We start from the raw sequence: 27,035 nt of genomic DNA, 5'->3' as shown, positions 1-27,035 counted from the left end.
ATTAACAATTTAACGAAGCACACCTGTTAATTGTGACGCATTCCAAGTGACTACCTCATGAAGCTGGTTGAGAGAATGCCAAGAGGGTGCAAAGCTGTCAAGACAGAGTGGCTACTGAAGAATCTCAAATATAAAATATATTTTGATTTAACACTCTCTTGGGGTTACGGCATGATTGTGTGTTATTAGTTAGTTATTTTATAGTTTTGATGTCTACAATGTAGAAATCAGTTAAAAATAAAGAAACCCTTGAATGAGTAGGCGTCAGCTTTTGACTGGTACCATAGCATTGAAGCTAACCTGTTTATTCTCTCTGTCAGCTGGAGAGGAGCTTCAAGTTCATGCGGGAAACAGAAGACCAACTGAAGGTCATTCCTCAGTTCTGTTTTCCTGACGCTAAGGACTGGGCCCCCGTTGACAACTTCCCCAGGTCAGGCTGCTCATACACACATGAACCCCCCACCCCACCCCATATAGGAGGTGTTGACAAATGATGAATGGGAGGCTAGTGAGCTGTTAATAAAGTGCTTCAGGTATAATGAAACAACCTGTCACTTCTTCCTGACACACATTGCCCAATAGTACCTAGACCAGGTCAATCTCACAAGCACTACTTTGTTTCCAAAGGTGAAAGTGTGTTTCTGGTGGGAGACAGGTAATAATTACCCTTTACTAAATGTTTTATGGGTACCGGCTATTGGAATGTTAGCTCAAGCAGACCGAGGCTGCATCCCAAATGGGATCCTTATCCCTATTTGGTGCACTACTTTTGACCAGGTTCGAAAGGGCTCTGGTCAAAAATAGTGCACTATATAGCGAACAGGGTGCCATTTGGGATGCAGTCAGAGCCCCATTACACACACCTGCAGGGCAGAGACGTTGAGCTGGCTGACACGGTTCCTGTCAGAGAGCCAGGGTTGGTCAATGCACACCTGTCAGACAGACTGGAGCTGTCTTTGTGTGGCTTATGCAGAGTAAGTCTGCCCTGAGGGGAGGACTGGAGAACAAAGTAGGGGGTTATTGGTTTTACTGATATCAAGAAATTACCAGGGTGGTTGGATTTTTCCTTTAAACAGGATCAATGGGTTGGCGACACAGCGAACTATCCTAGACGTTCTTAAAGTTGATAAGATTACTTTAAAATGGGTGGTGCACAGACAGTGAACCATTTTTTTCCCCCAACTTTCTTTCCAAATCACGGAAATAAGAGGTATGTTTTTCAAAGTTGGCTGGCTAATCTGATGTTGTTTTGTGAAATACAGACAGGAGTTTGAGTGCTCTATTTTCAACACACAACTCACTCAATTTCTTAACAGTTTTATTGCTCCTACATATGAATAGTTTCCAACCTGTGTGAATTATCTTATTTTCCAGTGAAACGTTCTCCTTCGTCCTGACTGGTGAGGACGGGAGCAGACGGTTTGGATACTGTCGTCGTTTACTGGTAAGCTACTCAAATGGCTACTTTTGTTATTTCCACTTCACCCACTTCCAGGTGTGTGTCACTGACCTGAGTGTTGACAGTGATTTGGAAATCCCTGTGTTGATTTGAATTCAAAATGGAGGGCCCTATCATTCACTGCACTGTCCTGCTCTGGGTCCGCAGCCCAGTGGTAAAAGCCGGAGGCTGCCAGAAGTCTACTGCATCGTCAGCCGGCTGGGCTGTTTCGACCTCTTCTCTAAGGTACAGTATACTATACACACAGTGCCTGGAGTTTTTCCTGGTCAGGTCACATGTTCAGGCCAAAATCCTGGCCTGCAGTTCAGTATGGCCACCCACAGTGAGAGGAACTGGAGCCCACATGTACCCACAGAGCCCCTCCCTCTCCCTGTTTGTAACTTTCCCACCACAGCTTTTCAAGCTGCAGCCCTGGCCCCAGTACACAAAGACACATGTGAACCCCAGCTGATGTGGTTACCACAGTGGAATATTGGCATAGGCTCCCCTATAATGAGCCACTGATTTATGTGTGTCAGCCTACATGCATGTATGTGAGTGTGCAGTAGCCCGTGCTGCTTGCGTATATTTGAGTGTTCAATATATTAGAAACTGGGTGGTTCGAGCCCTGAATGCTGATTGGCTGAAAGTCGTGGTATATCAGATCGTATACCATGGGTATGACACAACATGTATTTTTACTGCTCTGATTACATTGGTAACCAGTTCATAATAGCAATAAGGCACCTCTGGGGTTTGTGGTATATGGTCAATATACCATGGCTAAGGGCTGTGTCCTAGCATTACTTAAATGTGTTGTAGTGCATTTATATCTATAAGCTTCAGTTTAGCGTACTGTTAAGTGTACTTTCTATACCATACTTAATTGTGTAAGTTAATGTGCATTAGGGTAAAGTATAGTGTACTGCTACTCCATTGTGAATGTGTGTGCTGTCTTCCCCCTAGATCCTGGATGAGGTAGAAAAGAGGAGGGCCATCTCTCCAGCCCTGGTGCAGCCCTTCATGAGGGGCATCATGGAGGCTCCATTCCCCGCCCTGGGGAGAACCATCACTGTGAAGAACTTCCTACCTGGCTCAGGCACTGAGGTGAGGGGGAATAACGTTACAGAGCAGGGGTGGCTAGAGTCGATTCCACCACTGGCCATAGGAGGCGGCCTTCGCTTTACTGAAAACGTCATTGACTTGAGGTGTTTATCTTGTACGTTATAAACTTTGGATGTGTGTACACTGTGCTGTATGCAAGTGTGTTTTGTGACGTTAGTAGCCTGTGTGTCTATGTAAATACATCTCTTTCTCTCTCTCTCGTTCTCCATCTTTCTCAGGTGATAGAGCTGTGTCGTCCGTCTGACTCTCGTCTGGAGCATGTGGACTTTGAATGTCTGTTCTCCTCTCTGTCGCTGCGTCTGCTCCTCAGAGTCTTCGCCTCTCTGCTGCTGGAGCGTAGGGTCATCTTCACCGCTGACAAACTCAGGTGGGACACTACTGTGTGCTCTATGGCCACTAGTGATGGGGGGGATCTATACAGTTGGGCAAGATACTCCAAGTATCGATTTGTCCGTTTTTTTTTTGTTGCTAGGTAGCGTTAGCTAGCGCTAGTCGGCCTGCGGAAAAACGCAGCTATACTTCATCCTATAGCTTGTTCTCCAAGGTTTTTTTCAGCATTTTTTTCCCCCCCATGACTGATCAAAACTAATTTCCTCATGTTCTCTTTTGTCTCTCTACTGCAGACTTATACAGAGCAATATGTTTGGAACGTCGAAATAAAATTGCAGTACTGAATCGCAATACATATAGAATCGTGAGAACCTCCATACATATTGTATCGGCACCTAAGTATCATGATAATATCGTATCGTGTGAGGTCCCTAGAAATTCCTAGCCCAAAACAAGCCCTAGCCTCTATTCGGCCTAGTCTAGTAACTAGGGGCTAAGGTTGGAGGTTGTTTATGGACTGGCTAATGAGTATGTGTTGCTCAGTGTCAAATTCAGAAAACGTTAATGTCCTCAGAGGCAATTCATCTTGCAGCAGTCATAAAACATATCACATTTAAAATAAATAGCAAAGATATTTACAAGCAAATAGGCAGGGTAAGTGCAGTTTCATCGTGCATGTGCTAAGTATAATTAGTCCAACATTTTAAGTTGCAGAATTGCATTTGGAATAAGAGTACTTGGCCCCATTATATTTTATGTTTTTTAAATATTTATTTTTATTTTTTAGCCTTAGGTAGTCTGTACCTGTGGCCAGAAGGAAGGAGCTGGAATTCAGGGTGGAGTGGATGGGAAGTGTCCACCACTATTATACTTGCCATCTGGAGGGCTCTGCCCAAGTAGAGAGATGACCTGTCCTGCTGTTGCTGCCACATGATTTTTCCACAAGTCCTGACTATCTTGCCCAACCTATTTTTCTGTGCCACCTTGATATTCCCAAACCAGCAGGTCAAGCAGTAGGACAGAATGCTCTCAATGAATGATTTATAAAAGAGAACCATGATGGTTAGATCAACATTAAAGTGCAGTTTCCGTAGGAAATAGTCTGTTGGTCTTCAAAATAGCATCAGTACACTGATCCCAGGACAGCTTGTCGTCAATGACTAGACCAAGGTATTTGTACTCCTCCACTATTTCAATGGGCTCTCCTTTTATCAGTGATGGTGTGTGCATGGTAGTGTTCCTTCGAAAGTCAATCACCATGTCCTTTTGTTTTTGATGTATTTAATATTACATGGATGACTCCGACCAGACAGTAAAATGATTCAGACGGTCCGAGCTCGGTTTCATCCGCTTCAAGAAGACTGACCAAAGCAGTATTGTCAGCATATTTGATCAGGTGGCACCCTGGGAACCGGCTCCGGCAGCTGTCTGTATACAGTATGTATAGTACTGCAAATTGGAGGGGTTCAAGAAGGTGTCTAGTGGTGGTTTATGTATGCCTTGACGATCTTTTCAAGACAGGTAAGAGTGACAGGTCTGTAATCATTTGCTGCAAATGGATGGGAGGTTTTTGGAACAGGTACAACAATAGATTTTTTTTTTCCATAGTGATGGAATTTCCAATGTATCCAGGAACTGCTGAAAGAGAGCAGAAGATACCACTCAGCTGAGTGGAACAGTGTTTCAAGACACGACCACTTGCATTATCAGGCCCCAGGCTCTGTTGTGCTCCAGTGCTTTTGAATACTCGTTGTATGACTTCCTCATCGATGACAATCACGCTCTCTGTTGCCATGACATCCTCCTCCAGACAGGCCAGGGGAGCGGGGGCGCCCCCTGTTTCAAAACGAGTGAAGAACTTCAGTTTGTTGGCTGTGGAGGGCACACCCTCTCGTCCAGGCAGGGATCGATACGTTGCCTCGCTTTGAAAGGGGCGTTTGCCCAACCGGGCAGATGGAGTCTCCCTGTAACATTATCTGTTGCACCTTATCCTTGTATTGGCATCTTGCCTTTTATCTCTTCGTTCACCTCTCTCTCTACCTCTTCGAGTGGATTCCCGGAGGCAAACGCTTGTTTCTTCTTGTTAAGCACTACTTTCAATTCTTTGGTCACCCGTGGTACGCTAAGATATATCTTACATGTTTTTTGGGGGGGATCGCCAAATAAACACAATTCAATATAGTCATATTACATTAGTCAACTCATTCAGGTCAGCTGATGATTCTTCAAATCCACTAAATGAGGTAGTCAAAGCATCCCTGCAATTGATCACTACTGTCCTTGTCCCACTCCTGTGTTTGTTTTTCCACCGCCTTCCCCCTTTTGACTAACTGTCTATAAGTTGCTCGTAGAAAACAGTGTTATGATCTGATCCACCCAGTGGAGGTCTGGCCAAGGATGAATACACTTTCATGACCGAGCCGTAAAACAAACCAATGATCTTATTTTTCCTTGTTAAACAAGTCACATACTGGGTGAAAGTACTGTGTGTGCGTGCAGCTATTGAAATCCCCCATGATGAATTTGGGTGCATCAGGGGAAATCGCATCAAGCTCTTGAGTGAGGTTTGAAATTTTGTCCGCTGCATTGACACGGTTTGCTCTTGGATAGATATAAACAGTTGTTATAAAAAGCTGGGTGGAATTCACGGGGGAGGAAGAAGGGGCGCAGTGACAATGACAGTAGCTCTCTATTAGGAGTGCATATTTTCTTCCCTTGACAATTGTAGTTTTATATCATTTATCAGAACAGACTCCGCCTCCGTGCTCCTTACCACTAGCTTCTCTGCCCATACGAGTGATGGTGAATCCGTCAGGGGGGACGTCAGTCGGGCACCGCCTCCGACAGCCAAGTTTCAGAGGCCATCACACAGGCCTCCCTGTATTCATATAGATACCAAGCAGGGTAGTTGGAAACGGGTAGTTGTGAGCGGAATCTTTGTTTTGTTCCTCCTCAACCTCTGCCGCACACCTCCTTTTCCTCCTTCACCGGGTTGTTTTGTCTCACCATCTCTGCAGGTATGTCCCCTTTGATCCATTCTCCCGAACGTGCGTTATTACATTGTAAAAGAGCTATAGCGGATGTGTGGTGCCCGCCGACTTTCTCAGAAGTTCGCATGCTGTTTCAGGTACCAGCAAGATGAATCAAAGTAGGAGAATAATCCACTGTATGCACGTCATGTCGCTCTACTGTAGCCTAATCAGTAATCCGATGCAACATAAAACACTAATAAACAAAGCAACAAAAACGGACGAGTTTAAACGACGGACAAACGCTGCAGGGCACCACTGCGCAGCGTCCTCCTGCCCATCCTCAATTAAGCCTCACGCTTTCAGCCACCGTAGTCTTTTGAGTACTTACTGTCAGCTATGGATCAGTACAACTTAGTACTTATCTAGCTACCTTTTTTGTTATACTGTGTATATATACTAAGTAAATGTATATACTGAGTAAACCGACTTGACACCAGTGAGATCAGGTGAAAGGCAGAGGAGAGGGAACAGGATGAGACAGACACACCAGACAGACATACAGACAGATGGATCTTGGAATAGAGACAGAGAAAGAGTGTTAAGGAAGGAATGCTGTTGTGTTATACAGTTGTCTAGGGAACAATCATTTCTCTCTGGAAATATGTCATGGAAGCCAAATACAGGGTTGGTGTAGAAGGGAAAGCGTTAAGACAGCCGTGTGCAACCGATTTGACGCACTATCATCCACTATTCACCTGCTATTGACGGGTGCCTTGAGATGGACCCTGGAAATGCTTTATGGTCTTTCTTGGATGTGCATTTCCCTGTGCTGTTGACATAGGCAGCTCAATTCTGATCTTTTGCCCAATTATTGGCAATAGTTGATCTGATTGGTCAAAAGCCTAATTAGTGGAAAAAGATCTGAATTGGGCTACCTGTGTAGACTCTGCATCATTAAATGCTTCTGAAAACCCAGCAGGAAAAGCTTGTGAATCCACAATAGATTGTTGTTCTACTGTTGCATTGAAATGAGTGGAAACTTGGCCCACAATCACAGATTTTTGTTTTTGACTTAATTAAATGAAAACAGACACGCACATTGGAGGCATTAAGTTAACAGCGCTGGGTTAGTTCATTCACTCCCGCAATATATATTGTAGTGTTAAATCACGCCCCCTAAAGATTCATGAACAAGTCCTCAAAAAGCAAGCTTTACAAAGTGCAATGTTCAGTTTTATGTTCTAAAGCAAGTCTTGATAATAGCTGAAGAATCTGCTACTACCACCTTGTGGTGGATTATAGAACTGCATTGAATACAGTACAAAGCACACTGACTTATATTACGTGGCTATGTGTAGGCTGCCACTACAGTCATATTTTTGCCGTTAGGTTTTTAATTAATGTTAACAACTTGTTCAATTCTGTCAGTTGACATCCTATTCTCTCCCTCTCTCTGCAGTACACTGTCTCAGTGCTGCCATGCGATGGTGGCTCTACTCTACCCGTTCACCTGGCAGCACACCTACATCCCTGTGCTGCCCCCTTCCATGCTGGACATAGTATGTACCCCCACCCCCTTCATCGTGGGTCTGCTATCCAGCTCCCTGCCCAGCCTCAAAGAGCTGCCCATCGAGGAGGTGAGACCAGGCCCCTGAGCCCAGCCCACTGTGTGTGTGTGTGAACCCCTAACCTCATCCCTTTCCTCAATAAACAATGATCTCTGTGGGTCTACTCTGAGAAAGAGCTGAGGCTGCCACACTGTGCGGAAATGACATACGGCTCTCTCCTCAGGTCCTGGTGGTTGATCTCGGCAACAGCCGCTTCCTCAGACAGGTATACATCCCTAACAACGGTACCCATAGCAATAGACAAACAACATACTGTGTGTCTCTTACATAATTGGCTACACCCATAGATGTAGCTACAGCTCTCTGCTCATGGGACACAGTCGTCATTTCCTCTCACACCCCGGTCTTTCCTCTCCAGCTGGATGACGAGGACTCCATTCTGCCTCACAAGTTGCAGGCTGCTCTGGAACACGTTCTGGACAAGAGGAAGGAACTGGCCAGTGAGATGCCCACCGGTGAGTCAGTGCTACTATATTAACACCTCTCACAGAAAAGTAATGTTGTGACTGATACTGGCTTGACGAAGGTCTATGCGACTGTTGATATATGTTAATTACCATATGCCTTCTCATGACCGCCATGTTGAATCTGTCTCTCTCCAGACTCGAGCTCCCTCAGCATGGTGGTGTCGGAGACCTTTGTACGTTTCTTCGTGGAGATGGTGGGCCACTACCCTCTCTTCATGAGCGGGGGGGATCGAGAGGACGAGTCTGGAGCCCCCTCCTCGCCCACCCCGTCCTGCTTCCAGCGCGAGGCCTTTCGCAAGGCCGTCACTTCCAAGAGTCTGAAGAGGTTCCTGGAGGTCTTCATGGAGACCCAGATGTTCGCTGGGTTTGTGGCAGAGAGGGAGCAGCGCAGGCAGGGTCTAAGAGGTGTGGAGATGGGTAGTAGAGCGTTTGAATTTTGTTAGTGCCTGATTGTGGGCACTCCCATAAGATACGTCTGCTTTTGGAGTCTGTATGCCTGTCTGAAATGCATCATTATGAGAATTTTGCATATTTGTCTACTAGTTTTGTGTGTTCTCGTCTTTCTACCTGTCTGTCTGTCCAGGTTTGTTTGAGGTGAGGTCACAAGATTACCTGGACTCTCTACCAGGGAGCGAACATCGTGGGGTCAACAAGTTCCTCAAGGGTCTAGGTGAGGCCCAAATCCTCTCCCATACACCCTATCCACTCTAGTACCTACATGCATCATATACCAAGTCACTCTGAATAATAGGCGTTACATTCATGAAACTACATTCCTCCTCCATGTTTGAAAAGGTTGTCACTCACGCCAAAGTTATTTTGATCCGGTTCTACTGCCTGTTTTTATTTTCAGGAAATAAGATGAAATTCCTGTCCAAGAAATGATGCCTCGGGAGGGGACTCCATGAGAGGGAGCATGTTCAAAAGAGGCAGAGAACAAAACACTTTGTCTAAGGACCCAAAGTCCCTGTGGATAGCATGAAGAAGGGGATTGTGTGTCCACAAGCTTAAGGAGACATTCTGGGCAAGGACCGAACACTCTTGGCAATATTTGGACTAAACATGAAGGACTTTGGAGGGTGTTGGGGTTTAGCAATCGGACCAAAAACATTCATATTGTCGCAGCCCCAAAGACACAGACCCATCAAGGAACGTCATTCTCCTTTGAGGTCTTATCATTCCAGAGTGTGTCTCTGTTGCACCTGAGAGCTTACTTTTGTAAACCTGTCGGCCTTTATAGTGTACATTGATGTACTGTATAGCACAGTCCATTTCCATTCCTAGAGTTGGGATAGAATGACTCCACCCACAAACCTGAAAGACTCCACTGTTGCTGGGTGGGCCAAAAGACCATTCCATTTTGTACAGTACCGTTTAAACATTCCACATATTTCTATTGACTACAACTTCTATGTTAACAGGAGGCTTAAGTTAATTTATACTGTGTACTTTTTAGAATAACTTTTGCTTCCATTTTCCCTCCTTCAAATGAAAGCAAAAGAATATCCTGTAGTTTTGTGATGGGCGTTATGTAGTCTGTATGGAGGAGGGGTCGTAGACCACTGGGTTACTATTGAGGGAATATACAGCTGTGACAGAGTGAACTATGGATTGGAATGGGTGTAATCCAAAAAAGAGAAATGATCAGCAAATCATACCTTGGAGAAGGCAAAGTAGGCCTACAACAAATCGATATGTAATTGTAAAACACCACTAGTTTTGCCTTAAACCTGATTTGAAAATGTTATGAAGCAAATAAAGTTATTTTTAATTAATAAATACAAGGATGTGGGCCTCATTCATGCCTGATTGCTATTGCTGAAGAACTAACAGCTATTACAACGTTATAAACTGATTATGTAATCACACATATTATCACTCAAAAAGGGTTATTGACTTGATGTCACGAAACAAAAGGACAGTATTGTACAATTGAGCCCTTAATTTAAGTCATTTTCTACATTATCCACTGGAGGGCTCTCGCTATTACCCATTTCATTCAGTACTGACGCTCCAGTTGTTCAGACTCCACTCTACCAGTGCTCGATTTATTATGGTTTCCTTAAAGATGAATAGCACAATCCATTTTCCTCGTTTGCTATACATAAATGACCATCGATATCGAACGAAAAATCATTATTATGAACGAAATATATCAACATATTTTGCCAAAGAGCATTACACGTTTTTTAAATTGTATAGTTAGCCTATTTATAGTTAACCTAATATAAATAGTAATTTATATTATCAAATGTATTACTTGAATAGTGTCCAATAAACAAAGATTTTGTATCTTCATTATAGGGTTATTTAACAACTTCAGATAATTCGATGAGGGCTGATAAGGTTTCGTAATAGCTTTGTCCCTTTGTGTGTTTGTCCCTCTGTAAAGAGGCAATGACTGTCCCCGACCTCTTTTCTTTGTGATTTCCTTTTTCCCCCTTACCAAGGCTGGCTTTCTTTTCCTTTTCGGTGCGCCGTCCCCTCGAATCCCCCTCCCTCGTTACGTGTTGACCGGTCGGTCCTGCCTCCCTATTTCCCCTCGTCTTTTTCTCTCCCTTCCAGGCTTCATGTCATACCACAGCTAATTCCTGACATTCCAGCCCTCTTCGCGCTTCAAACGACTCAGGAAAGGGGCGACCAATTTAAATACATTTCTTCACAGAAATCTGACCCCAGAAATTCCACTTGCCTGTTTGACCCAGCGGTGTTGTCTGTTGCTTGACTTTCAACAGGTACGTTTACAACATGTTTCTGTCTCTTTGCATTGTGAGGTGAACATCTGTTTTCTTTCATAAACCAATGCCTCTCAAGTTGTTACCAAACTTTCTGTATCGGAGTTAGACTGGTCAGCTGTAGCCGTAGTACAGTTGTCTGCCGGTTACATTGTTTATAAAACGCTGTTTGAGGTACAAATTCTTTACATTTCTGACATTTTTTTTTGTTGTTGTCGAATTTCTAAATTTGTATCCCTGCACTGTACTTCCTGCGTTTCGGACGGAACTTTTTAAAGGAAACTAAACGTCATAGCGCGCAGTTAAACGTTAGGGCACCGGTGGGTGATGGGCTACTGAAATTATAAAATGAAAAGATATGTTTACAAAATAGATATTTCAGTTGCCTCATTTGAGAATGTCAGTTGTCAGAAAATCTGAGAATGTTTCCGAAATAATAGAAATGAGTGATTTTTTTGTTTGTTTGTTGTTGTGCCAAATAATAAAATAAAAATACCAGTCTACTATTAATAACTATTACTCTGAATTACTTCCAATAACTACAGCTATTAATACTAATTTAGCACTTGAGCTATATCTTCAATAACTATATCTAGAGAGAAATGAAAACAATTACATGTGTATTATGTGACTATGATTATTCATATTTGTTATATGCCCATGAAAGTAGTTCCCATGATCTTACATGTTAATATAATGTGTGAAAAGTCCACATACCATACATTTACAGAATGCCTGTTAAGTCAACAAAATGTGGTTTACTGTGTTGTCTGTGCCCAAGCTAAATTCAATTATCAGGCATACGTTTTATATAGTTTTAAAACGTCCACATTTTCAAGCAATTTTATTTTCGCTTTGTTTATGATGTCGTGTACTTGGTGTGCTGTTTTTGAGTCCCCAAATCCAACCACTGCTACCTGGCATATTGTGTGCGCTGTGTGTAGCCAGTGATGACCGATCAGCACACACACAGGGTTTGGTTTTGTAGTGGAGTGGATAAATTGTGTAGAGTCTAGTCATGGTGGTGCTGACAGGCTGTGTGAGGGAGTATTTTTGGTCTGGGTCCCAGAGCAGGGTTAGTGTGTGTGTGAGAGTCCATCCATCCCTCCCCCGGGTCAACAGGTGGAATGGGCCAGGGCCTTGGAGAGGTAGGGGGCAAGCACACCCCTGTTAGGGCACTCTCTTAAAACTACTGTATGACAGCCAAGGGTTATTCATGTAATCCATCCTTTCTCACTTTTTGTTTTTCTGTCTTGGGGTCTCTGAGTTCACTACCCTAGTCTGTTTTTAATGTACATACTGTAGCCTAATAATGATGGATTGCTAACTTGTCATTCTGTCTCTGTCTGTGTGTCCATATCATCAGGTCTCTGCAATTTATAAAAACTCATAAGCTGTGTGTATTGGTGTTTGCGTCTCTTTTGCCTTTGTATGCCTGTGTGTGTGAGTGAGCATGTGTATATTGCGCTGCCCTGAGACTGTCCTTGTGCTGAGGAGACTTCAGTGTGCTCATCCCACATAGCGAGCATTCCTCCTCCACTCACACGAGAAAGCAGAATAATGCCTTAGATATGAGCCCTACAGAACAAAGAAACCCCCTGGCCTCCAAGCCCCAACAACCCACGTCTGCCAACAATCCTCCTCTCTAGTCTCCACATACATATGTCCAACAAGTCATTGGGCTGTTTTAGTGCACATGTTTGATGGATCTCTCTGTAGGGATAACCTTGGATTGAACTCCGTCTTGACCCTGTAATCCTGTGGTTATTGTGAGGAATGACTTGAATATACTGTGGGATTTTCATGATCGGTTTTGATGTGGGGCTAGTCGAGGTGTATGGAAGCGTTAGTGGCATTGGCACAGGATGTTACATGTAATTAGGCAGTGTGTTTGTTTGTGTGTGCTCAGAGAGCTGAGTTGATCTGCTCCTGACAGGGCAACACAGTGGGACACCGCACAAAACATGCCAATCAAATATGTTCCTTTCTCTCCCCACCCAGGCCAATGCCTGATCCTAGAAGACCATGGCTGTGTCCCAAATTGCAATCTATTCCCTATATAGTGGAACCATAGGACTTTGGTCAAAAGTAGTGCACTAGATAGGGAATATATTGTCATTTAGGACACAGCTATGGTCTTCTAGGATCAGGCGTTTTATGAGGGTATGTTTCCGAGAATTACATTCTGGTCCCGATTAGAGGAGACTGTCCAGTGGAGCACCCCCGTCTCTCCTGTCCCCCTTCACCCCTAACCCTCTCTGGCGTTGACGCCCCTTGCAGTCCTACCCACCCCACAACACACTGAGTAGGCCGTGAGCACTGTGCCAGGGGCAAGTCGAAACTGATGCAGCTGTTCCCTCTTATGACTGGGGGTCGAAGGGTGGCGAGGGAGTGGGCAACGCTGCATAGTTTGTATAGGTGGGTGTGTGTGTGTGGTGTAGTCCTATGTGTATTTCTGGTATCTGAAGTGAAAGTGTCAGGGTATATTTGTGAGTGTGCGTCTTTACGAGTGCATATCGGATTTGTTCCATACTTTTGTGTGTGCATTTCTGAGAAGTACACACCTGCTTCCTGTGTGCCCCCTGAGCGCAGCATCAGCTGGGAGATTATCCCATTTGAGTGGGCCCAGGGGAGAGGGGCCGAGATGGAGAACTGGAAGGGGCCACCTGATTTTAAGGGGCTTACGTCAATTAACCCTGTTGGACACTTTGGCTGAGGAACCTAACCAGCATTAATGGTTTATGCCCCACAGCTCTCTACACTTAACTTTCTCTTACTTCATCAGTGTTGCACTATAACATTTTAATTACAGTTGGTTACTCTGTAAGCAAAGCAATTAAATGTACTCTCTTTGAGCACAACAGTGACCATTTCACCATAGACCCCTCATTTAAAAAGTTACTAAGGTTTACCACCAGAGCAAAGAAAGGGATTCTACAGTGTAAGTTTGCCCTCCTCCATTGTTTCACAGTGTTGTTAGGTGCATGTGTGTGTGAGCAGGGTTAACTGGCCAGCTCATTTACAGGAAGCCCATTGGAACGTCGGGAGGCTCAGAGGAAGAGATTGTTCCTCACTCAGACGTGACACCCTGTGACTCATCAGGACCACCCCTTCCCTCCTGTCCCACTTTTCACCCCCCCCCCCCCCCCCCCCCCTCAATTGGCAGCCCATATTTGCCTCGAGGAAAACAAACAACGATCGAGACAGGCCTCACCCAGTGACCCGAGCAGGAAAAACTCCAGGTCCTAATTATGCATTACTGAGAAACCTAATGATGTATTCAGGTCACATGGTCAGCAAAAACTCCTGGCCCACCCTAGTCATGTGATTGGTACTGTACATGGCTTGAGTGTTAAAGGCTTGAGTGTTAAAGTGTAATTTGACTAGACGGAGAGAGATGATAGACTTAAAACAACCCTGACATGATCTCCTTGATGTGTCTGCCCAAGTCTTTCTCTATCAATGGCGGTGTGGTGGGGATCTCAGTTGAATGTGTTTCCCAATCTGTTGGCTTAGTGACTCCTCCACCCTCTGTCTCTAGGTGCCATGCTGTTTGTTTTCATGCCTCCATAATTACATTTCTGATCCGAGGTGCTTTTTCCAAGTAGGATTAGCGACTCCCCAGTGATGTGGTCCAAGATCTTATAGCCTACGCACGCACACCGCTCTTCATTATGACTGCACTCTTGACGTAACTATCACTTTTCTAGATGGAGCGCCTCCTTGGGCGGACGTCAAAGGACCTGAGTATTGTTTTGTGGTTTTAGTTTCGTCTTCATTTCTTGATGTTTGAACTTCTTGAGGGAGATCTGGCAAGATGTTGAATAGCTGACCATATGTAGTCACAGACTAGTACTATGGACCCCAAGACATTTCAAAGTACCGAATGCTTAGCAGCATAATCAATATTTGAAACCAATCCTTGTTATCCTGACAAGTGCATAATATGGTACTTCATTTTTTTTTTTTTTTACAATGGGTATTGCTTTCCTATGTTCGTGGTCTAACATTCTCCAAGCCAGCACTCCTTGACTCAACCTCCCCTTACCTAAATATTGTGTCTTTTGCTTCCTCAGGATCGCCTTGTCCTGTCTTGTCCTCGGCCCTTGGAACGCACCCTCTACCCCCTGCTCCTCCCAGCCCTGTCCTGTGGTCCTCCCGGCCCCCCACCACGTCTGCGGAGTGGGTGCCGGCCCCCTCCCCTGGGGGCACCAGTGAGGAGCTGAACGAGCCTCTGGACAAGCCTCTGGAGAACGATGCGGAGGGCGTGTGGAGCCCCGACATCGAGCAGAGCTTCCAGGAGGCCCTGGCCATCTACCCGCCCTGCGGACGCAGGAAGATCATCCTCTCCGATGAGGGAAAGATGTACGGTACGCCCAACCCTTTTCCATCTATTCCCCGGTGTTATGTGATGGCTCTGCCGTCCCCTCGCTCTTATATGGACACACGCTCTCAGGCGCTGTCCCTTGATGTGCAAGATATTCCCTTTTTTTCTGGTGATATTTGTATGTTGCGCTGTCCCTCACATATTTGTGCAACCTTTATGTACAAATAGACACGTACACACCATCTTCATGTTTCAGAGCGCTCTTCACATCACACAGCTGTCCCTGTTTTTAAATGTAGTTCTGTCCTTGCTGTTCTTGTCTATTAATGTTCTGTATTATTTCATGTTTTGTGTGGACCCCAGGAAGAGTATCTGCTGATTTCACAGCCGCTAATGGGGATCCTAATAAAATACCCTTTCCCTCCGTCCACGTGGCTGAGTAGCGTGTGATGGCACGATTTGATGTGTGCCACTCTCCTCTCCATGTTGCTGCTCACATTCTAATTGATTGATACTTCACAGGATCTGCTTAACTTCACTCTCTCTGACATTCCTGTACTTTTCTAGTGTTTAATTACGTAACTATGTAGCGAGGAATTGGTTTGGCCATATCTCATTACCAGTCATAGGTACAGTATACTGTATAGCATTACTTCATTGCACATTGGCCTTCCTACCTATGTTATGTCATTGGCTTTTAAGTGTTGTAGTCCAATGAAAAGTGAAGAACAAAAATTGAGAAGTTATACATGGAGTGTGGAACACCTGCCCTTTCCATGACCGACTGACCAGGCGAATCCAGGTGAAAGCTATAATCCCTTATTGTTCCGAGGGCAAAAGGGGGTGCAACTCAATATTAGGAAGGTGTTCCTAATGTTTTGTGTACTCAGTGTATGTCTTGATGAGGTCATATTTAGGTAAGTGTTTTGTACACAATGGATTGTATTGTCTACCATAGTATGCTAATAGTATAGAGTGCTCATAGTCACTGTATGACATTCTGAAGGGTCTATAGGTCACACTGTCTTGCTGATAGACGTCTGATAACATATGGCTAGCTGATAGACGTCTGATAACATATGGCTAGCTGATAGACGTCTGATAACATATGGCTAGCTGATAGACGTCTGGTAACATATGGCTAGCTGATAGACGTCTGGTAACATATGGCTAGCTGATAGACGTCTGGTAACATATGGCTAGCTGACAGCTCGTCTGCTTGACTATTTGATAGCTAATCCGGACCCCCGGTGGTGGAAAATCGAGGGGCCCAAACAGAATGGGTGGTTGTGTGCTTATCATATGCGGTCTGCCATGGCCCGTCACAGCGCCAACTCCTCTAGCAATTAGTCATTAGCCACACGCTAGGCTAGCTAGGTCCGGTGAGGTCACAGCCGTCCCTTGATCAACTCTAAACCCTTATAAAGCCTGCAATAATGGGGGCGGAGGAGACGGGGCAGGTGTCACATTCTGTGTATGGGGGGAAAAGAGGGGAAGGGTGTTGAGGGCTGGGAGGGGGGGGTGCTGAGGTACCCCTTCCTCCCCACGGGGGTCAGGGTCGGGTGATGTGCACCAGGGAGTACGATGGCCCGTTAAGAATGGTATGCGTTTGGAGCCGGAGTTCAAGTCAGCGCCGCTGTAACCCTATACCCGAATAGACGTTTACCCTTTGAGCGCCTGGAGGGGGGAACAAATAAACACCAAGGTAGTGGCGGTGTCTTGTGGGGTGCTCTGCACCTGTCCCTGGTGTCTTTATGCCTCCCTCTGTTCCCTGCTATTTCTGTGATTTACCAGCCCCTCATGCACTCTATCCCCCTTCCACATCTCGCACACACAAACACACACACCGTAGGCCCTGCCAGAGTCGCCCCCCCCCCCTCCCTCCGGGTCTGTCCGTCAGTCTGTCAGTGAGTCTGGCTGCCTTTCAGCTAACCTCCAGCTGCTCCCCAAGTTCACCCCAGCCTCGCGGCCAGCCCAGATTTACAACATGAGAAAAGAGACAAAACTAAGCTCGTAGCCCCCCCCCCCCCCCCCCCCCCCCCCCCCCCTTACACCCCATCAGCCCCTAAACAGCTAAAGCTTCCCTCCCTCCAGCTCTGTCAGGGTCATCGACAGCCCTTTTGACTCTTTGCTACAACTCTACTAATTTCAACCTAAAGCTATGTGACTCTCATTCTCATGTTGAGGTTTTGACATAAGGAAATTGTTAGGTTTTCCTCTCACTTAATGCAGCCTATGAAAATGTCTATTTTAAGATGTTACAAGGTTCCTGTAGGGAGAAATCAGGAATTTAGAGTGTGTGTTTGATTTCCTCTCTACAACACAGACTGATGTTCATTTCAGAGGCAACAATGCCATACTAAGATGGCGAACCGTTAATTGTATTGTGTGTGTGTGTGAATCCTCTTCAATCCTTTGTAAATTCTTATATCGGAGAAGAATGTTTTTGTCCCATATTTCCTCATGCATTCATGGGATTGTTCTGGTAATAGCCTGCATAGCGCTGGCCGTCGTGCCGATTACACATTCAAGTTAGTAGCTCTTTTGTGTTTTTTTTGTGCGGCGGTCAGTCATTCGACATGCATTGCCAATGAAAACATGTCCTATCTTCCATGGGTCCCTGTTGTGCTAGGCCCCATTGGTCTTAGGCCGGTGTGTAAAGTAACGGGGGATCCACCGGGTAGAATGGCTTTTCAGCTCCGGGATGACAAATGATGTGTGTTAAGGGAGGAGGGAGGGACGGTTGGATAAGTGCTTTGTCCCGAGGTATAGGATACCCATATAGGCCGTATATGGAGAGAAAAATGACTTTGTAAATGTGATTATGTTGGCTGTTTATTCACAGTGATTGGATTATCAGCCATAACTCTTCTTGTAATCCCTTTTTATTATTTACATAATCAAAAAATGTGTCTATTCTTATTCCTAATGCAGAAATAACTGACATTATCATATTTTGTTCAGTCTTTCACACCTGCTCTCCCTCTGACACCTATAGTGAAAATCTGTTTTCCCTGTCCTTCATTACAAGGGTTTTATTGCCGATAAACATGTTGACATGTTTGTCTGTCTTGTGTACAAAGTCAAAGTGCCCTGCAAGCAGAGGGCAGCAGTTTTTCCTGTCAGCTCAACCCTCGTTAATAAAGTACATGATGTAGAGGAAAGGCCCAATGGAAATAAATGGTTCTCCTCCTCACCTAGGTCCCAACTTTCCCAGTCAAGTGAGAGATTCACTGACCGAAGGCTGTGTGGCCAGTAGCCTTTTGAGAAAGTGCTTGTGTGTTATGTTTCTTAGTCTTTGCCGCTGAGAGGACCGAGTTCTCTGTACGGTCATCATATCATTGCTGAGTCTCCACAATGTGTACTAGGGCAGTGGGGTCACTGTCTCCAGAGAGAGTATGGCCAGGTCAGGGGGTTGCTGGGTAGTGGGGTGTGTGTGGTGCTAGAGGGTACAGCCCTCACATGAGAGGATCCGGAGTCTGAACTGGACCCTGGCTGTAACCCTAGCCCCTGTCTTGACCTTCACTCTCACTTGTGATAGGATCCCCTCAGCGACATTGAGGAACCATCACTGCCTTTCTGCTAAGGTGCCTTCAGACATGGCTGTCTGCTTGGCTCCATGCATCTCATTATAGGGCCCTGATCGAGCGCTCGCTCCCATAAACGTAATCCAAGATCTAGCATGACTGTATAGAAAGATAAAAGCTACGTATTGAAATCCCTTGCCCTTGCACCTATCCAATGGTGGTAAATCAGTGATTAGGTACTAAAAGTATTCACACGAGAGGAGACGGGGAGAATATTATGTAGCCAGTGTAGAGATACATACTGTATGGCCAGGATTCACTTAATTCAAATGAAACTGACGGTAAAAAGTCAGCTACCGCTGCTACCATGGTAACGCCTCTGAATGAATCGCAATGCTATGTGGACGTACCTTTTTTAAATCTCTTAAGTCTTTACAGGGACGGCACGGTATTAGACAGTGTCCCTGAGAGAGGGGTGAAATAGCCGAGTGGCTTTAGAGACGGGCCTGTTCGCCAGGAGTCTCCACGCTGCTCAACTCACTATCCTATCGGAGGGGAAATTGTACCCTGCCAACACATTCCTGCGGCCTAAATGTGATTATTAATATTTTTTAAATTCTCGCCTACAGAGGCACATGTGCTGGCGGAAGCCGTATGGCTGGAAGATGTGTGTTCAGAGAGGGGCTCGCTGTGTGTGCGCTTTCCCTGGCTGGCATATTTGGCCTCCTATCGTGCCCATCGATTGCCACTGCAGAATAGAGAGTAAATGTAAGAAGCTGAGTCCTCTGTTGTCGTCTGGGGGGGGCTGGGCTATGTGCTAAGGTGTGAGTCGCTGTCCTTCTAGGCAGGGTCATGAGGGTGTGAATGCTTTTGCAAAAGGGTTAAAGGGTGTGTACACACATATACACACACACCCAACCCAGTAAGCCTCCCTGAGGCAGGCAGCAGCAAAGAGAACAGATGCAGGGCCGGTGCTGCAGCAGGCAGTGTGTTGGTATGTGAGGAATGCTCGGGAGGATAGAGGTCAGAGGGTAGGGTAGGCCGTTTAGGGCCAGAGAGGAACCCATCCTTCTGAGAGGAGGCATATATATGTATGACAGGGAGGGGAGGGCTACACAGTCTGCAACCACCGCTAACCCCCTCTGACTTTTCCCTGACCCCAACAAACAGAACTGGAGGGGGGCGGTAGGGGGAGACCAACTCTCCCAGATGGTCCCAGAGTCGGACGAGTAGAGTATTGTTGTTGTGGTCGGTCACTGACTGCTCTTGAGAACTAACACAGGGTCCTTTGACCTGATCCCAGTCCCTGACTCTTTATCCTTAAACAATGAGAGCAACCTACACATTTTAAACTGGCCTTGGACCAGTGGTTAAGGACATGCTGTGCCTGCACTGCACGGAGTTGACCGGGGTCAGGTTCTGTCTCTGTCTGTCACCCTCTCTGGACCGCTCCCAGTGGACACGGTCACGATGACATCATTGTGTGACTGACCGACTCCTCCTCTGATCTGTGATCTCGCACTTGTCGGAATATTTTTTTTAATCGTACCACCCGTCCATTTGTAGGAGTGGCAGGGACATCTGATATAAACACCTAAAGACCAGCCTCTTAACAGCTCATTAATGACTTGGTGTAATGGTCACAAATACAGTATGCTAATTTTGAATGGACTGGGAGGGTGCTGTGTATGACAGTATGTAAGCATAATGCTGAATCATGGCTCAAATTATTTTATAAGCACGATGCTGAAAATCAAGATTCCACTGTCAATGAATGGAAGAGATCAATAGTTAAGATTACAAATAAACTTTAAAAAAAACTACGTATTTTCTGGAAGTTTTTTTGTAACACAGCACTTACAAAGTTAGATGGAACATAATGTAGTGGTTTCCTCAAGTACATGTGAAGTATACTGTACTCACATTTTTGTTACTTTTTACGTAGCCTACATGTACTTTTCCTAACAATGTGCTTTCTAAATGATTAACTACTAGTGGTATCTAGAGTAACAGAATAATGGGAATTGATATTAAAGTTGCCTTGTTCATTTGAGGTCATGAAATAAGAGAGCTCTCTGCCTTCACCCTTACACCTTGTAGTCCGTCGCCTGACAAAACATCTCTACGGAATCCAGGAGTTTACCTCAGTGACCTCACAAAAAGTATTCGCCTTCCGTCAGCGTCTGCAAAGTGCACAAGAAATGTGGAACACGTTTTTCATCCAAAGGGATTAAAGAAATATGAATTCAGGTGCTTAAACGATCGGCGCGCGAGTGCACCTTCCGATATAAACACTGAACGCTTGAGCAATTCCAGCCCAGAAATTAAAATAAGATTGAGGGTGAATGAGTGCCGTGACTGGGCCTTGTGTGGAGGCAGACGGAGACTGAGCGAAGGGTTTAAATCCACAAAAACCTGACACAAAGGGAGCCCTACTGCTCTGTCTGTGTTTGCATGTAAGCGCTCGTGTGTGTGTGTGTAAAGAGGTTAGCATCGCCCTACTTAATATTCCTCCTTGTGAACATGTCACCACTTCACAGAAAACCATCACCGCCAAAATTGACCGCAATACCCTCTGATTTAAAAATAAATACAAATATTTCACCTTTATTTAAATAGGCCATGGTGGCAAAGTAATTACAATATAGCAATTAAACACTGGAATGGTAGGATGTGCATACATACAGCTGCTACTTTCAGAAGGCGGTGAACTAGTCCCCAATTAAACTTGAATCTTTTTAGAGATTGATTAGTGGAAAGTTATGTCCTTACAAACGGTGTCTGCTAGAACCTTATCCCCAACAGTGTGGCTCAGAGGAGGGCTGGAGAAACCGTGTTTTGCATTCCACTCGGAAAGTGCGTCCCAAATGGCACCCTATTCCTTACATAGTGCACTACTGTTGACCAGGGCTTGTCAAAAGTGGTGCACTATATAGGGAATAAAGGGTGCCATTTGGGACGTAAGCTGAATCTGATCACTTTTATTGCCTGCCAGCGTTTCTGGGCTCCTTAGGGTTCGGGTTGCCTTTCCTCAACCTGACCGGGCGTTCTGATTGGTCAGCGGCGTAGAGCAGGGTTTTCTGACCCAAGCATCACTATGTGAGGAAAGTCTTATGCTGGTTGTTCCAGGTTGCGATGCGTGACTGATATGTGTTACTTCACATGAAGATGTGGTGTGAGAACGAAAAATGACAGTGTTTAAGAGGTAGCGCAAACTCGACCCTTCTACGGCTGGGTGGCTGGCTGAGTGTGTTAAAGTGTGTACGTTGTGGGTGTCTGTGCGTGCCATAAATGTGCATGTATGTGCAGGGCCAAGAAGAGGTCACATGAGATCACAAGTCCTTCGCCCTTGATGGTGAAACAAGCCCAAGATTTACTGCAGGCGTAAAGGCATATTCCATAAACATTGACACACACACCAGCTGCCGAGCAGCCTCTCCAGGCCTCCTTCATCGCGCTCGGTGTGGCCGTGGCGTGTCTGTTCTGAGCATGGCTGCTATACCTCTTCACCTGCTCAGCCACTGTGACCTGTCTGTCAGCAGCACAGCCCCACAGGGCACATGGACCAGGGCAAGCGCACACACACACTCTTGGCCTTAAACAAAATTACACTTTTACTGAACACATTCATTTACACACACTTACGCACACATCGGACACATTAGCACACAAACTCACACACCCCTCCCACCTCTGCAGCTGATTTGCCCAGCCAGGCACGTCCAGCTTGCTGAGGATGAGTTAGCTTCAGTAAACATTGTAATTCCTGCCGGTTATAACATCCTCATCATCTACAGTACCTTATATCAACTGGCACCCAGCTTGTTGTATTTAACTGCGTTCAACTAGGATTAACACCTTTGGATCATATATGACACTATGAAACCAAAATCAAGCTTTGTATCTAAACAAATCTACAAATATAATTTTTTTTATATTGGATTATTTGCATTTTCTTCATGCCATTTAAAAAAAAAAGAAATTCAACAAAAATGTATATTGTCTTGGCTTTTACAGGACGGAACGAGCTGATAGCACGGTACATCAAGCTACGCACTGGGAAGACACGGACAAGAAAGCAGGTGAGTTTCACGTAGCACCAACCCACTCCTGCTCTATATGTTCCGAGCCCTGTGCACCCCGTACACAACACACCCCCACCCCATGTCTGTCCTAGCGGTCTACTCCAATCAGAGGCAAAAAACAAAGACACAGAGAAAGCAATAGAACAGCTATGACAGGGAAATGATGCTGCCTTCGCTCCTGCACAGTCCCCGAGCCCTAGCCCCCTTCTCACGCTGAAATGGGCTACTGCTGAGTGATTTAGTGGGCCGGGGCCCAATGCACAGATGCTATAGGATCAGATGACTGTGTTTCTTCACTTCCTCACGTAGCGCATAGCCCAACCTTGTTAGGAGAGCAAAAAGTACAGGATCTTTGCAGCAGAGAGGACGCTGTAGAGGGCTGGATGAGGCAGGGATTTGGAACCCTATCTGGGACATGGAATTTGATATGGAGTGACTGACTGACAGGTTGGCACTGGCTGATGTTGCGTTACATGGAGAGAGAGAGAGTGAGGGGGGGGGGGGTCATCTTTGACCCCTTATGGGATGGGGGTAAAGGGGGAGAGGGGTTGGGGTTAATGAGTTGAGGAAGTGTCTAGCAATGTATGTGGACACCTGCTTGTCAAACATCTTATGCCAAAATCATGGGCATTAATATGGATTTGGTCCCCCCTTTGCTGCTACAACAGCCTCAACTCTTCTGAGAAGGCTTTCCACTAGATTTTGGAACATTGCTGTGGTGACTTACTTCCATTTAGCCACAACAGCATTAGTGAGGTCGGGCACTGATGTTGGGCGATTAGGCCTGGCTCACAGTCAGCGTTCCAATTCATCCTAAAGGTGTTCGATGGGGTTTAGGTCAGGGCTCTGTGCAGGCCAGTCAAGATCTTCCACACCAATCTCGACAAACCATTTCTTTATGTGCATGTGGGCATTGTCATGCTGAAACAGGAAAGCGCCTTTACCATACTGTTGCCACAAAGTTGGAACCACAGAATTGTCTAGAATGTCATTGTATGCTGTAGCGTTAAGATTTCCCTTCACTGTAACTAAGGGGCCTAGCCCGACCCATTCCTCATCCACCAAACTTTACAGTTGGCACTATGCATTGGGGCAGGTAGCGTTCTCCTGGCATCCGCCAAACCCAGATTTGTCTGTCGGACTGGCAAATGGTGAAGCGTGATTCATCACTCCAGAGAACACGTTTCCACTGCTCCTGAGTCCAAAGGCGATGAGCTTTACACCACTCCAGCCAATGCTTGGCATTGTGCATGGTAATCTTAGGCTTGTGTGCGGCTGCTCGGCCATGGAAACCCATTTCATGAAGTTAGCCATGAGTAGTTCTTGTGCTGACGTTGCTTCCAGAGGCAGTTTGGAACTCAGTAGTAAGTGTCGCAACCGAGGACAGACGCTACGTGCTTCAGCACTCGGTCGTCCTTTTCTGTGAGCTTGTATAGCCACTTCGCATCACTTCACGGCTGAGCCATTGTTGCTCCTAGACATTTCCACTTCACAATAAAGGGCACTTACAGTTGACCGGGGCATCTCTAGCAGGGCAGAAAGTTGACGAACTAACTTGTTGTTAAGGTGGCATCCTATGACGGTGCTACGTCTGTCGAAAGTCACTGAGCTCATCAGTACGGGCCAATGTTTGTCTATGGCGATTGCATGGCTGTGTGCTCGATTTTATACACCTGTCAGCAACGGGTGTGGCTTAAATAGCTGAATCCACTCATTTGAAAGGGTGTCCACATACCTTTGTAGTGTAAATCAGTTTGTAAATATGCCATTCTTAATTAGTAAAAAAACTGAAGAACATTGTCACATCCAGATACTTTTTGCAGGAGTTGTAGGTCTTCATCAAGCATCCATGAATTAACCTAAGGGTTGAAACGTTATGACATCACCTTGGAGCATGAGCAGCAGTGTGCAGCCTTTTTATTTTCCATGTTGGTACTAAAAGTTTCAAGACAATGACATTGCACTGTCGTAAGAATGAGAATATCAATCTTATTGTTTTGCCGCACATTTTGGCATCAACATGGACACATCTACCAAAGACCTGATCTCCCTCCCTCTCCTCCAGGTGTCCAGTCACATCCAGGTGCTAGCGCGACGGAAGGCCCGGGAGATCCAGGTGAAGCTCAAGGTATGCTACGTGAGTCTCCCTCATTTTTGGATCTTCAATTGTTGCACTGCATCATGGGTTTGCTCAATATACAGTGAGGGGGAAAAAAGTATTTGATCCCTTGCTTATTTTGTACGTTTGCCCACTTACAAAGAAATGATCAGTCTATAATTTTAATGGTAGGTTTATTTGAACAGTGAGAGACAGAATAACAACAAAAAAATCCAGAAAAACGCATGTCAAAAATGTTATAAAATGATTTGCATTTTAATGAGGGAAATAAGTATTTGACCCCTCTGCAAAACATGACTTGGTACTTGGTGGCAAAACCCTTGTTGGAAATCAGAGGTCAGACATTTCTTGTAGTTGGCCACCAGGTTTGCACACATCTCAGGAGGGATTTTGTCTCACTCCTCTTTGCAGATCTTCTCCAAGTCATTAAGGTTTCGAGGCTGACGTTTGGCAACTCGAACCTTCAGCTCCCTCCACAGATTTTCAATGGGATTAAGGTCTAGAGACTGGCTAGGCCACTCCAGGACCTTAATGTGCTTCTTCTTGAGACACTCCTTTATTGCCTTGGCCGTGTGTTTTGGGTCATTGTCATGCTGGAGTACCCATCCACGACCCATTTTCAATGCCCTGGCTGAGGGAAGGAGGTTCTCACCCAAGATTTGACGGTACGTGGCCCCGTCCATCGACCCTTTGATGCGGTGAAGTTGTCCTGTCCCTTTAGCAGAAAAACACCCCCAAAGCATAATGTTTCCACCTCCATGTTTGACGGTGGGGATGGTGTTCTTGGGGTCAAAGGCAGCATTCCTCCTCCTCCAAACACGGCGAGTTGAGTTGATGCCAAAGAGCTCCATTTTGGTCTCATCTGACCACAACACTTTCACCCAGTTGTCCTCTAAATCATTCAGATGTTCATTGGCAAACTTCAGACGGGCATGTATATGTGCTTTCTTGAGCAGGGGGACATTGCGGGCGCTGCAGGATTTCAGTCCTTCACGGCGTAGTGTGTTACCAATTGTTTTCTTGGTGACCATGGTCGCAGCTGCCTTGAGATCATTGACAAGATCCTCCCGTGTAGTTCTGGGCTGATTCCTCACCGTTCGCATTATCATTGCAACTCCACGAGGTGAGATCTTGCATGGAGCCCCAGGCCGAGGGAGATTGACAGTTCTTTTGTGTTTCTTCTATTTGCGAATAATGCACCAACTGTTATCACCTTCTCACCAAGCTGCTTGGCGATGGTCTTGTAGCCTATTCCAGCCTTGTGTAGGTCTACAATCTTGTCCCTGACATCCTTGGAGAGCTCTTTGGTCTGGGCCATGGTGGAGAGTTTGGAATCTGATTGATTGATTGCTTCTGTGGACAGGTGTCTTTTATACAGGTAACAAACTGAGATTAGGAGCACTCCCTTTAAGCGTGTGCTCCTAATCTCAGCTCGTTACCTGTATAAAAGACATCTGGGAGCCAGAAATCTTTCTGATTGAGAGGCGGTCAAATACTTATTTCCCTCATTAAAATGCAAATCAATTTATAACATTTTTGACATGCGTTTTTCAGGATTTTTTTGTTATTCTGTCTCTCACTTTTCAAATAAACCTACCATTCAAATTATAGACTGATCATTTCTTTGTCAGTGGGCAAACGTACAAAATCGTCAGGGGATCAAATATTTTTTTCCCCTCACTGTTGCAATGGAATGTGTAGAAAAACCAATCACAGTTTCTAAATTATGCAGGATCTGCCAAAATGGAGGCGCAATTCAACCTTTCACGATTGCGTTTAGAACACAAGATATTCAAATACCAATCCTCCTCACCAATGTATCTCAGTCCACATACCATTTGTAGGGACCTTGCATTCAATGGGAATGTCTACCATTCTACCCATTCCAATTCTGTCTGCTACAGCACTAGCTATGCAGGTCATTTGGAGTAGCATGCTGATGTTTTGAACGTGTGAAGTTAATATGGTGGGTTGTTGGGGAGGCTGTGGGGGTGCTTGGTTGTAACTATGATGTTGTTCCTTTAAAGCCACAGAGCTGAGATCACCAGAAACGCTTCCTATGGTCTTCATTGTACCTTAACCCATGTTATTCTCTTCTCATTTTGAGGTTTGATTCCATGAAAAAAATAACTAAATATACTATGGCGATAGGGAATTTCTAATGGATTCCCATTCCTACATTTCAGTGAAAACAATGTGGAGAGACAAACAATTAGAAACAGAGAGAGTGGGTTGTATTAAATAGCACCCCCTTCATTTGTATGAGCGTTTTATGCAATGCT

General features: G+C 45.4%; 2 protein-coding genes across 3 annotated transcripts in view; both read left to right on the top strand.

Annotated features, from left to right (window-relative positions):
• LOC106560985 (DENN domain-containing protein 2A) overlaps positions 1 to 9,758 on the top strand; it is a 35,636-nt gene extending 25,878 nt beyond the window's left edge. The window contains exons 10-20 of the mRNA XM_014124496.3: positions 321 to 430; positions 1,375 to 1,444; positions 1,607 to 1,684; positions 2,405 to 2,545; positions 2,782 to 2,930; positions 7,325 to 7,502; positions 7,657 to 7,698; positions 7,852 to 7,948; positions 8,096 to 8,365; positions 8,544 to 8,630; positions 8,814 to 9,758. Coding sequence (XP_013979971.3) covers positions 321 to 430; positions 1,375 to 1,444; positions 1,607 to 1,684; positions 2,405 to 2,545; positions 2,782 to 2,930; positions 7,325 to 7,502; positions 7,657 to 7,698; positions 7,852 to 7,948; positions 8,096 to 8,365; positions 8,544 to 8,630; positions 8,814 to 8,845 — 1,254 coding nt within the window. The 3' untranslated portion in view covers positions 8,846 to 9,758. The remainder of the gene's footprint in view (positions 1 to 320; positions 431 to 1,374; positions 1,445 to 1,606; positions 1,685 to 2,404; positions 2,546 to 2,781; positions 2,931 to 7,324; positions 7,503 to 7,656; positions 7,699 to 7,851; positions 7,949 to 8,095; positions 8,366 to 8,543; positions 8,631 to 8,813) is intronic.
• Positions 9,759 to 9,908: 150 nt separating this feature from the next.
• tead4 (TEA domain transcription factor 4) overlaps positions 9,909 to 27,035 on the top strand; it is a 32,832-nt gene continuing 15,705 nt past the window's right edge. Inside the window, exons 1-4 of one of the 2 annotated variants that reach the window (XM_045688130.2) lie at positions 9,909 to 10,695; positions 14,772 to 15,065; positions 22,567 to 22,631; positions 24,700 to 24,762. In XM_045688130.2, coding sequence (XP_045544086.1) covers positions 15,059 to 15,065; positions 22,567 to 22,631; positions 24,700 to 24,762 — 135 coding nt within the window. In that variant the 5' untranslated portion in view covers positions 9,909 to 10,695; positions 14,772 to 15,058. Of the gene's footprint in view, positions 10,696 to 14,771; positions 15,066 to 22,566; positions 22,632 to 24,699; positions 24,772 to 27,035 lie in introns of both variants that reach the window. The other variant, XM_014124497.3, reaches the window with a different exon arrangement.

This window comes from Salmo salar, chromosome 10 (assembly GCF_965601325.2).
Source record: "Salmo salar chromosome 10, fSalSal1, whole genome shotgun sequence".
Classification (NCBI taxonomy): Eukaryota; Metazoa; Chordata; class Actinopteri; order Salmoniformes; family Salmonidae; genus Salmo; species Salmo salar.
Note: the sequence above shows the minus strand (reverse complement) of the source record. Positions and strands in the feature narration are given on the sequence as shown.